The sequence below is a fragment of the Eleginops maclovinus genome, chromosome 6, assembly GCF_036324505.1.
Source record: "Eleginops maclovinus isolate JMC-PN-2008 ecotype Puerto Natales chromosome 6, JC_Emac_rtc_rv5, whole genome shotgun sequence".
In the NCBI taxonomy this organism is placed as follows: Eukaryota; Metazoa; Chordata; class Actinopteri; order Perciformes; family Eleginopidae; genus Eleginops; species Eleginops maclovinus.
The window spans coordinates 17,905,488-17,918,206 of record NC_086354.1 but is presented as its reverse complement, the minus strand read 5'-3'; the positions used below and the strand labels follow the sequence as shown (position 1 = coordinate 17,918,206).

Sequence of the window (12,719 nt, the reverse complement as noted above, 5' to 3'; positions counted from 1 at the left end):
CTAACGTTTTATAATGAACTGGAACTTTTAATGAACGGAAGTTTAAATGTTTTAACGTTTTATGATGAACTGGAACGTTTTATAATGAACTGGGCCGTTTTACAATGAACTGGAACGTTTTATGATGAACTAACGGGGATTGCTGCATGGTGTAGGTAACATCGTATTCTGTCATAGTAAGTGATAATATCCACATTTTCAAAAAATGGCTTTTTTTCAAAAATGGGAAAAACCAAATCCTAATTTATTTTGGGTTTCTAACCCCATCTTTTCAAAACGTCATAACTTGGCCAAACATTGCTCAAAAAAGCTGGGGATTGCTGCATGGTGGAGGTAACATCGTTATTCTGCCCTAGCCGTTACGTGCTTGGAACAGTTTGGCAGATAGATAACTAAAAAGATGAGTGAGGCTCCAGAATTTCCTTTGCATAGAGTTTTACTGAAGTACAGCATTCAATCTTTCCGTAAAACTAAAAGTAAGCACAAAACATAAAATTACCATGTGTCAAATTGCTACACAAAATCACCACGAGCTACATACAAAACGATAGCCACGAGCTACATGAATGAAATGACGTGACAAGCATAATAAAGCGCCAGAAAACCGAGGAAAACACATTAGAAGGCTATCAACATGTCCGTCCCTGCGGACTTTCAACTCGCCTTAGGCGCTGTAATTGACGTTCAAGAGTCATTTCATCAGATAACAGCAATGATGAGCGAGAGTAGTAAAGAACAGACCAAAAATATGAACTACGTTCTCGAAATTCTTGAAGTTCATAGAGAGAGCAGGCGACCTAGACAGCTGTGGGTGAGACCTGGGAGGACTTCTCAGTGGTGGGATAACTTCATGAATGAGGTGGTAGACGACCAAGCGTTTCACCCTAAAACGCTCGTCTAAATGCAGATTTAAAAGTGAAAACGAAACGCCACTTTTGCGTTTTTGTTTCAGATCGTTTCCGTGTAAAGGTAGCCTTAAACAAAGTAAAGTCAGTCCGCTACGTAATTGTAAAGTTACACACTCACATTCAAGGCCATTCTATATATTGTAACATGCGATCACTAGATTCAATTAGAGCTTTAAAACTGCAAACGGCTCCATTGAAACACAGGTCATTTTATTTCAGTCATTTCTAATGTCCATTTTGACATCTGTCAGTAATTCTAAATGATATACCTTGTAGTTTTTGTTATTTATGTTTATCCTGAAAGCAGAACCTAACACTAACATTTTCTACAAAACACAGTCCTGAATTTTAAGCACTCATATTCCTTGTTCATACATAACTGACGGTTCAAGTTTATTTCAATGGATGCAGACAATGTGAATGTGAAATATACTAGAGTGAAACTATTTCAATGTCACGCTTCCAAATACAATTGTGGGTCTGTGATGTCTTTACACTGTGTCAAAATTGCAGAGAATATCAATTTTTTTCAAATAATTTTCAATATCACAAAAAAAAAAAACTTCCTTGCATTTTTCCTGAAACAGATATAAGACTCCTAGACCATCTTTAAGTTGACACCCTTGCTGGAGGGACTGGCAGGTAAAACGTTTTGATAAACTCCAGCTCTGTCTCTTGAACACTTTGTGACTGACTTGTGGCGCCCTCAAGTGGTACTTTGTGGGCAGTAAAGAACTGTCTATTTTTCCGTATAGCTGCTGGGTGAACGCTTGTGGCTACAAGGTGTTGCTGTTGTGTGACATCCTTCCCAGGGTGACCATTTTTATTTATATCAATTCCATTGTTTCTCTTCCTTATGTCTAATTGTGTAGGGGGGCTCCCAGTTTCAGACTGAAAACACTCAGAAGAACACTTCTTAATATCATCCTCCATCTGCACTGACAGTAAACTACCTCCACAGGTACAATTCTGACACTCAGTTTTGGTCTTTGGATTCCAAATCATTGACATTAAATGTTTACTATTGCTGCTATAACCCCCTGCCTCACAGTGATGGGAAGTGGGGACACTATTGAGGTTTCTTGACATCAAGGCAGGGCTTCTTTTTCTTTCAGTCTGTGGTGACTGCTCGCTCTTTCTGCTCGGGCTGTGAATATTAGGATTGGATGACAGATGAGGTGAGTTTCTTAGAGTTCTTGTTTGGTCACTTGGACTAGAAGTCGGCGTCCTGCAGTGGGGACTGGCAGTAGTTTGCTCTGGATAAAAACTGCAGTTTTGTACGGGTTTTACGACAATCTGTTCCCTGGTAGTCCCTGGAAGTGAAGTAGTGAAGTTTGCATGCTCAGAAGTTGAGATCCTGTTGCAAATAGATGTTTGTGTTGTCCTAGGTCCAGTGAAGGCTGATCTGATTATATGCTGTCCATGAGTACTAGAGAGTGAAGAGCTGTTAATCACTTTAACTGATGATGAGGTCTTGCTGGGACGAGCGCCTGATGGAGGTATGGGTGTAGTATGACACAGAGGAGGAGGGGGATGTGGCTTTAGGGCTGTGGTGGGGCTCAAAGCTTGCACAGAGTCATTAGAAACCCTTGGTGCTGGACTAAGGGAAAGGAAGACAATACAAATAAGTACAGAAATACAACACAATCATTTTGAATTCAAAAGCAACATTCTGCAAACACTGTGTCATTGCTCTCTTAAAATGAGAGCCTTTCAAGGGGTTGCATAACATACTAACCGGAACTTGTTTTTCAAATTCTTCAAAGGGAGAGGAGAAGCTGGTAGTGAAGCAGTAAGAGAAGAAGGGTAAAGCTCCAAGTCCGATTGTATAGCCCCTCTAAGCTCCCTTAACTCTGCACACACAAATAAGACAGACTTTAAATTAAAACAAATATGGATAGATAATTATTTTTTTACCAGCTAATGTTATATTTTGTACAGAACTACAGCTTAAATGGAGCGTTGAAAATAAGAAAGAGAACTTTCAATACACTTGTGTAACATTTGTTAATTCCACCAGATGGCAGCAAAACACAAACATGTACTCACCTGCAAGGGTAGGTTCTGAATTATGAAGCTCACATGGAGTGGGACACTTTTGTGTAATATTTCCCTGTAAGAAGCACAAAACAAAGAACAGAAAGAGACACAGCTTAAGTTTATTCACACATTTTGAGATTACTTAACATACTGCTATTGTACAATCTAGGACACTTCAAGCCTCTGGTGATAGAAGTGGACTTGGAAAAATAGGAGGTCAATGTAAAAGACATGTTTGAGAAGGCAGCAGGAAAAAGGGAAATTGCAAAGGAACGAGGAAAAGGCATACAAATCACTGCAGGAGAAAGAGGAATTTGTATGACCACTAAACGATTGAGTAGCAGTCTTTCATCTTAATTTGGCCTCAAATATCTCCTGAGCAAATGTGTGTGTGTGTGTGTGTGTGTGTGTGTGTGTGTGTGTGTGTGTGTGTGTGTGTGTGTGTGTGTGTGTGTGCTCATAAAACCAAAGACCTGATTGAAAAGTGAGTCTTCTTAGGTTTGTTATGAGTGACTGGCAACCTACTCTCCTCCCTCCAAACACTATAGCACTGACGGAGAGTCTTTATAGCTACCACATACTTATATACCCATACACCCTAAAACATAAACATACCCACAGGCCCGGTGACTGACAGTTAAAATATATATTTTGGGTCTGTTTTCTCCTCTAGGATTAAAACCCAAACCTCCCAGTTTTGTGTTGCAGAGCTGCATACAAAGTATGTCTGGTGTCTCTGATAGTGAAGTGACTGAGATCTATCTAACATCTCTTAAGCACACACACACACACACACACACACACACACACACACACACACACACACACACACACACACACACACACACACACACACACACACACACACACACACACACACACACACACACACACACACACACACACACACACACACACACACACACACACACACACAAAAAATAGGCTTTGTGGTCCATGTGGGGTTTAAACCCATTATGACGGTGCTGGCTTGCTGATATTTTTTTGGAACACTGTATTTCTACAGATGACTTTCTAGAGCCCAAATCTACATACAAACACACGTGTCCTTCAGCTTATGCAGAACCAGAAACAGGCGGAGAACAACCTCTCATGGCGGAGAACAACCTCTCATGGCGGAGAACAACCTGTGTCTGGAGAAATGTATTTAAGTAATCTAAAAAAAATTTTTACATAAGGGGTACCCTTATCAAAACATGTATTTCTCTCATCTAAAAAATATGTTTTACAGAAGGGGGAACCCTTATCAAAAAAGATCATGTTTACATAAGGGGCGAACCTTTATCAAAATGTTTTTTTTAATCAAAATAAATATTTTTTACATAAGGGGGGACCCTTATGTAAAAAATGTTTTACCCTTATCTAAAAAAAATGTGTTACATAAGGGGGGACCCTTATCTAATAAGATAATTTTAGATAAGTGGGGACCCTTATCAAAATGTTTTGGGTTTTTTTACATAAGGGGGGACTGTTATCAAAATGAATATGTTTTACATAAGGGGGGACCCTTACCAAAATAAATAGTTTTTACATGTATTTCCCTCATCTAAAAATTATGTTTTTCATAAGGGGGAACCCTTACCAAAAAAGATCATTTTTACATAACCCCCTTATGTAAAAAATGATCTTTTTTGGTAAGGGTTCCCTTATGAAAAAATGTTTTACCCTCATCTAAAAAATATGTTTTACATAAGGGGGGACCCTTATCAAAAAAGTGATTTTTTTAGATGAGGGGGGACCTTTATCAAAATGTTTTTTCTTATCAAAAGAAATATTTATTACATAAGGGGGGACCCTTATGAAAAACGTATTTCCCTCATCTAAAAAAAATGTTTTTTACATGAGGGGGGACCCTTTTTAAAAAAGATAATTTTTACATAAGGGGGGACCCTTACCAAAATAAAAATGTTTTACATGAGGGGGGACCCTTTTTAAAAAAGATAATTTTTACATAAGGGGGGACCCTTACCAAAAACATGTTTTTTACGTAACCCTTATCAAGAACCCCCTAAAACCTTAAGTGTTTCTGGAAATTCAGCAATTTGATTGTTTTTTCTGAAGAAGTCATCCACAAGTTTCTTCAAATCGGTTGCCTTAGTTGTTGTTGTAAGAGGCTTACAAAATAAAACAAATTCCTTTATCACGTCGTCTTTCGCATAGCGCACGAATACAGCAAGCTGGCTTAGATAGGAAACGTCTGTGGACTCGTTGAGTTGGACGCTGAATTCTGCCGCGCTTGAAATCAGATCTGCAACTACTTGAGCCAAGATGTCTTTGCTCATGTCCTCTATTCTGTCGCTGATGGTGTCATTTGAAAAAAGAATTTGGGATAACTTAACTTTAGCCGCTTTTCCCAGCATGATAATCGCCATCTTCAACACAGCTGGTTTTATGAGTGTTTCACCAATGGTGTGTGGTTTGCCCTGATTTGCGATCAGGTAAGCAACTTCGTACGATGCTGTGAGGATCGGTTTGTTGATGGGTACAAAGCCAAGAACAGGCAGAGTAGCCTTTTCATCGAATCTCGCTATCTTCACCTTGAATTCAGCAAGCGTTGTGTTCTTGTATTCCCCATCTCCATGCTGCTTAAGGAAGCATTCCCTTAGTTTTGCCGGTGCTAGACTAGAATAGCTCAACTTTGGCATTGCAAATCATGCAGTTAGGACGCCGACTCCCATCACGTTCCGTTATACATGTGAATCCATATTGTACATATTCGTCCGACCACTTTCTTTTTTTGCTCGACATAGTTAGTTTGAAGGGATTCAAATATTAAGAAAGAAATCACACGATGTACCATCATGACAGTCACAAGTCTTCTACTGAGCACACCAAATTCCCTGCAGCACAGATAGGCCAAGCGATGTAGCATGATCACCTGCAGCCAGTGATGGCCAAGCGGCGCGTGTCATCACGAATCATATGAGTCGGGTGTGTCTTGACCTCCGCCGAACCCCTGAGACTGACTCACCGAACCCCTGGGGTTCGATAGAATCGGAGGATGAAACCCTCTTTATTAGTCACATACATGCACACAGCAGAGCACACACAGTGAAATTAGTCCTCTGCATTTAACCCATCCTAGTACTAGGAGCAGTGGGCAGCTATCGTGCAGCGCCCGGGGAGCAATGGGGAGGGGGGGGATTGGAGGTGTCCGGTGCCTTGCTCAAGGGCACCACAGCAGGGCCTAGGAGGTGAACTGGGACCTCTCCAAGTAGCAGTCCACTTTCCATTTTTCAAGTCTGTTCGGGGACTTGAACCGGCGACCCTACGATTCCCAGTCCAAGCCCCTACTGACTGAGCCACTGCTGGACATCGAACCCAGGTTAAGAACCACTGGTCTAGGATGAAATAGTGTGTTTGACACCGACATGTTAACGATTGGTCCCCCATGCTTCATGTACGGGCATTCATAAAGCGGTCCTTAAATCAACCTTAAACGTTCGTTTTCAAAGATGTGCAACTCACCGAGTGGTCACTGGTTAGTGGTGTTGTTCCAAAACGAGTGTCTTAGCGAAATACAGTTTGTCGTGTTTAATTTGCCATTTTGTATTCCAAAATATCAAGCGGAAGTTAATAGCCTACTCAGTGAGGTATCTGAAAACATAGCTAGTTCCACAATAGCAAATAACACGGATGGAAACCAAGTATTTCGCCGATATATATTTTTTAAAAACAACTACGAACACCACTTACCACTCGGTGAGTTGCTCATCTTTGAAAACGAGTGTTTAGGGTTGTTTTAAGGACAATGTTATGAATGCCTGTCGCCAACCATTCTGAAGCAGGGGGTGATTATGTATGTCTGTCTGTCTGTCTGTCTGTCTGTCTGTCTGTCTGTCTGTCTGTCTGTCTGTCTGTCTGTCTGTCTGTCTGTCTGTCTGTCTGTCTGTCTGTCTGTCTGTCTGTCTGTCTGTCTGTCTGTCTGTCTGTCTGTCTGTCTGTCTGTCTGTCTGTCTGTCTGTATGTATGTATGTATGTATGTATGTATGTATGTATGTATGTATGTATGTATGTATGTATGTTACAATATGAGTAACTGGAATCAATCGATCTAACCCAGCCAATCAGAATTGCACATTTCTCTGCCAGACAGATGGAAAAATCTAGACTGAGCCCTTGCAGGTTTCCTGTGTGTGCCTGCGAGTTTGTGTTGCTTGTGCATGTGTTTTTGTGTGTGGATGGAAACTTTGGCAGGTTTTAGTGCCAGTTTCCAGATCTACCTGAGGGAGTCAAGCAGGAATTTAAAATTTTCGTGCTGTGGGAAAAAAATGCCCATGGTCAAGAAAGTCAGTGCCTTTTTTAGTTGAAATGATCAGCATTGTTTCGAATAGTTATACACAAGGCAGCTGAACATTTCCTTATAATGTAATAGAACAGCTGTAATGAACACCAGAACAACGAAATCGCTATATAAAATGACAAAAAATAACTTTTCTAGAGAAGATTCAGGAAAAGGTAAGCCATAAAAATGATGCCTGAGGAATGGTCCCATAAACTGTAAAATATATACATACAGTAAAGCTTGATAATTCCTCCTGTCCTACAAGGTTATTTTATATGAATACTGATTTTGAAATCCTTCCCAGCTGCATTAATACAGCAAATCCATATTTATATTTTGGCCTGGCTACACATAAATAATTTTAGGACTTGGAACAGTATAGCACTGGCAGCTGAAATGAAAATAATATTAAAGATTAAATTGGTAGATGGCTTTTTTTCATCCTTTTCTTCTTACCCTGAAATGCTTCACCAGCCTTTTCAACGCTTCACATTCCTCCATTAGGACGGACCTAGTTAGATAGAGATAAAGATTGAGTTAGAGACAGAGATAGAGATTGAGATGAAGATAGAAGGCAAAGACAAAAATGTCTTTGCCTCCCCCCCCCCCCCGCCCACCCCTACACACTTTCTCCTTCCCTGGTTACATAATCACAACTGTTTTCACTTCTGTCAAATGTAAAATAAAGTTTGCCTGCTCTGGGATGCATTTTCTAACAATGGGGCCTTTTGTTCTGGTCCAGTCAGGAAATGGGGAAGAGAGAGAGAGAGAGAGAGAGAGAGAGAGAGAGAGAGAGAGAGAGAGAGAGAGAGAGAGAGAGAGGCTCTCTTTCAAGGTAGCTCGAGTGACTGAGTTGCCCCGTGGGCCTCAAAGAGAGGGATGGAGGAAGGAAAGGAGGGATTGAGTGTAAAGGAGGGAGGGCAAAGGCAGAAGCCAACGAGGAGAGTTGAAGGGAAATTAAGGGGGTAAAACGGACAAAGGGAAAGCTTCGAGGAACTCACTGGACTCATAAAATATAATATATAAAGGACTTTATTATTACAGGTGGGCTCATTTAACAACATCTACAATGCATAAGGGCAAGTAGGACTAGCTATATACAGAATATGTCTAGGCCTACTTGCCCTTACCTTTTCAATTAAAGTTAGGCTACTTGGGACTCCTAATGACACGTTACATGTTTATTTGATAGTGAATATTCCTATATAGATCAATTTAGTTTTTTAATTTAAATTAGTTTTCCCTTTAACATATGCATCGTAGATGTTGTTAAATGAGCACAGCTCTAATAATAAAGTCCTTTATATATTATATTTTATGAGTCCAGTGAGTTCCTCGAAGCTTTCCCTTCGAAGGGGGTGTACTCATTTACGCTGAGCACAGTAGGTTATATACTGTAACCCTGTGTGAAACACATCATATGTTTAATATGATTATCATCAGTCCATACATTGTTATCAGATATTTTTAAATACCAGTATCGTACTTATCGGGCTGTAGTCAAAAGCCAAAAAGTTTAGTAAAGACAACTTACCTGAGTCGCTCGACCACCTGATCAATGTCAGTGACATTCAGCTTGTCTCTCATTGCCTCAACCTCATCTTCAGTGTTGGGCTGGACAAAACAGCGGGGGCTTGGTCTGAAGGAAAAGGGGGTATAAAAAGTAAGAAAAAGTTGGCAAAACCACATTAAAATATATTTTCTCCATAATGCAAAGTCCTTCAGAAATTCATGAAATTATTCGTTTTACGTTCTGTCTTGTGACTTACCTGGCTCCATAATCAGTATCTCCAGGGCCGGTATGGTTTCTGTAACAGCTGTCTAACTGACTCAGGGCGTAGTTCACTGTCTCAGGTTTGTACCGAAACAGAAGGTCCTCACCTTTCCTGTAGCGACAGCACAGAAAAAAATACTTAACATTACATCATCAGTTAGTTACCTGTATCTGCAGCTCTTTCCCTGTTGGCATTGATGAGTATTCATCAGGGCTGGGGTTTGGGCTTTTTAATGTCCTATTGCCGATATTTTATTTGAATTAAATACAGGTTTTATTATTTTTTTTTTTACTTTTGCTCTCTCATCCGTGTCATTTATATTTTAAATAACCCTTGTCCTGGAAGTCACCAGAAAAGGACTTTTAATCGCACTTACACGTATAAAAACTGCCAAACAAATTAAGGTTGATCGATTAATTGAATGATCAAATGACTAATTTCATATTGTTGCTTTATGGAGGTTGATCTGTTGATGTTTTCAGGTACAAAAAATGTCTGTCTGTGCATTACGAAAAACAAAATCCCAGGGATGAAAAGATAACCAGCAGCAGGATTACATTTTCTGAAGGACCATTGGCAGAGAAGGAAACAAGCAGATGGTGTAGGCAGCAGCAGGCGGGGCGACAGCATGGTCAGCGCTGCTTCATTTTATAGTCTCTATGAGAGAAAATGCTTATTTTTTTAGCCATGCAAACAATGACATTTAGGTGTGGGTGTGAATGTGGGTGGATGGCTGGGACCACACAGAAGAAAGCCAACGAGATAAATCAGTCGACTTTTACAAGGTACACACCCATTTTCACACCCTCAAGTGGTTCAAATCATGAGAGCTATTTTTGCCCCTTCCACCTGTTGATGTGGCTTTAAGCAAATTAGTAAGTGGGGCCTTCGCTACACATTTAGAGAAGTGTTCTGGGTGAAATTCCATCAAGACCACGCACACATGCAAACAATTTTGACAGAAAATACTAGAGAGAGAGAGAGAGAGAGAGAGAGAGAGAGAGAGAGAGAGAGAGAGAGAGAGAGAGAGAGGCAGAGAGAGAGAGAGAGACAGAGAGAGATGTTGGTCTCTATCTAAATCAGGGGTCTCCAACCTTTTCCCCTCTGAGAGCTACCTCTAAAGAAAAAAAATGACGGAGAGCTACTTGTGTTTTATATCATGTGTAACATTTATTCACACGTATCTAAATCCCTGAATGAGGTTTCGTTTGGCACAAGCATATACGGAACATACATCCAACACTCACTATTTGTGTAAGAACATTAATACTCAAATTAAACTCAAAGTCTGCGTGTCAAAACATTTCTTTCTCTTTTCAACATTTTTTTTTTGCATGAACATTTTCAAAATATTGGCAGCCAATACTCACACTCAAAATACAGAAATGTAACTAAATATGTATCAGTATGCATGTCTATGCATTTCTTTCTTTTCAGCTATCACTGATAAACTCACATTTTTTGCATAACATTTACAAAACACTGACACTTTGTCAAAACATAACTCACACCTTTGAAATCACATAGGCTTTCAGTAATTTATTCACTAGCCTACATATTCAGTCAAGCACCTTTAGTTAGTGAGATACCTGGCACTGCATGGTGCCAACAAGAGAGCTGTATGCCCACTTAGGTTCACTCTTATGGAGTCTTTCAAATGTTCATCTGTCAGTCTTGTTCTGAACTTAGATTTGATGACATTCATGTCAGAAAAAGAAGATTCACAGAGGTATGTAGACCCAAACAAAGCAGCTGTCTTCAGAGCTGCTCGACACAGATTCTTATAGTTTTCTGGCTCAACCAAGCTCCAGAAATGTTCAGCATGCTGTTGAGATTTCAGCTCAGGAGGTTTAAAAGTTCCATTTCCATTTCCACAGGATCGATACAGAAAAGGTCTGCCATCTGCCCAGAAATCTGACTAATGTCCACATTCATGAATGGGTTGGCAATTAATGTCACACAGGGCTCAAGTCTCTCAAAGTCTCTGAACCTGTCTGCAAACTCCTGGCCAAGCTTGATGAAGAGGTCACAGTACTTCTCTGTGTTCAAAGCATCAGCTACCCCTGCATGGGTTTCCAAAACCTTTGTGACAGAGGGGAAATGCTGGAATCTTTTGGCCTTCAACTGCTGGATAAAAAAGGCCAGTTTTGCGCTGAACGCGTTAACAGCACTGATCATGTTGCAGACGTCTTTCTCTTTACCTTGCAACTGTACGTTCAAGTTATTCATTTTCTCAGTTACATCTGTCAAAAACGCAAGATCAAGGACCCACACTGCATCAGATAACAAGGTGGTGTCCTCCCCCCTCTCTTCCAAGAAAATCTTGATTTCACCCAGCAAGCAAAAGAAACGTTGCAGTACTTTACCCTTACTGAGCCATCTGATGTCAGTGTGGAGCAGGAGATCTCCATAGGCCACAGTGCATTCTCCAGGAATTCTTTAAGGCCTGTGTTGCTTTTTTTTGCTCTGATGGAGTTGATAATCTGACAACCGGGTCCCTGACGTTCAAATCCCATGACCCCTTTGCGCACAAAACCTGTTGGGGAATTATCAATGGTAGGCCCGAAATGGGGAAACTCCGGGCGCTTTGCATCGGGCAATAAATCCAGAGTGAAGACCTTCATCGCGGTGCTCCGAAGGGTTATTACACCACTTTTCAAAAGGGGTCTTCTGTTCCGGAAGTAGTTCTTCCAGCATTGTAAATATCGACTCCCCTTTTGTAGTTTTCAATGAAAAATAAAGTCAAAAACTCTTCATGCGCATTGAAATCATCAAAAAAACCATGCGGATGAAAACAGCCGCTGGGGTGATCGCTGCGTAACAAAATTCCCAGCTGAATGAAAACCCCGTACACCTTTAATGTCAGTTTCCCAAAAATTTTTTTTTTTTTTTTTTTTTTTCCCCCTTTTTTCTTTTTTTATCCCCCCCCCCCCCCCCCCCCTTTTTCTTTTTTTAAATTTTTTTTTTTTTTTTTTTCTTTTATTTTTTTCCCCTTTTTTTTTTTTTTTAATTTTCCCTTTTTTTTCGCCCCCCTTTTTTTCCCCCCCCTTTTTCCCCCTTCCTTTCATTTTTCTTTTTCAAAAAAATTTTCCCCCCCTTCTTTTTTTTTTTTTTCCCTTTATTTTTTTTTTTCTTTTTTTTTTTTCTTTCCTTTTTTTTTCCCCCTTTCTTTTTTTTTTTTTTATTTTTCGGGTTTTTATTTTTTTTTAAAATTTTTTTTTTTTTTTTTCTTTCTTTTTGGGGGGGGGCTATCTTTTTCTTTTTCCTCTTTTCTTTTTTTTTTTTTTCTTTTGTTTTTTTTTTTTTTTTTTTCTTTTTTTTGCCCTTTTTCCCTTTTCCCCCTCCCCCTTTCCCCCTTTTTTTCCCTTTTTTTTTTTTTAAACTTCCCCCCTTTTTTTCTTTTTTTTTTAAATCTTGGGGTTTTTTTTTTTTTTTTCCCTTTTTTTTTTTCTTTTTTCCTTTTTTTTTAAATTTTTCCTTCCTTTTTTTTTTAAAAAAAAATTTTCCCGCCTTTCCCCCTTTTTTTTTTTATCTTTTTTTTCCTTTTTTTTTTTTTTTTTTTTTCCCCTTTCTTTTTTTTTTTTATTTTTTACCCGCCCCCCTTTTTTTTTTTCTTCAAATTTAACCACGCAAAACATGCAAACAATTTTGGCGAAAATACTAGGAGAAAGAGAGAGATGAATGAAGTAG

The 12,719-nt window shown here is 39.6% G+C and overlaps 1 protein-coding gene across 1 annotated transcript; it reads right to left on the bottom strand.

Annotated features, from left to right (window-relative positions):
- Positions 1-2,364: 2,364 nt before the first annotated feature.
- Positions 2,365-11,653, bottom strand: LOC134866025 (uncharacterized). The gene is made up of 7 exons (XM_063885919.1): positions 11,402-11,653; positions 9,024-9,166; positions 8,789-8,893; positions 7,711-7,765; positions 2,958-3,021; positions 2,647-2,761; positions 2,365-2,455 (listed from the first exon to the last, which is right to left on the bottom strand). Exons 1-7 carry the CDS (start codon positions 11,651-11,653, stop codon positions 2,365-2,367), a joined length of 825 nt encoding a protein of 274 aa, XP_063741989.1.
- Between the last annotated feature and the right edge of the window lie 1,066 nt (positions 11,654-12,719).

Excerpts from the sequence above, each read along its gene's own strand:
- LOC134866025 (XM_063885919.1), bottom strand. The coding sequence starts at position 11,653 with ATGAAGGTCTTCACTCTGGATTTATTGCCCGATGCAAAGCGCCCGGAG. Across the intron at positions 9,167-11,401 it reads CACTGACATCAGATGGCTCA|TATTTTTTTCTGTGCTGTCG; the intron begins GTAAGGGTAAAG and ends TGTAATGTTAAG. Across the intron at positions 2,456-2,646 it reads AATTTGAAAAACAAGTTCCG|CCCTAAAGCCACATCCCCCT; the intron begins GTTAGTATGTTA and ends GCCCCACCACAG.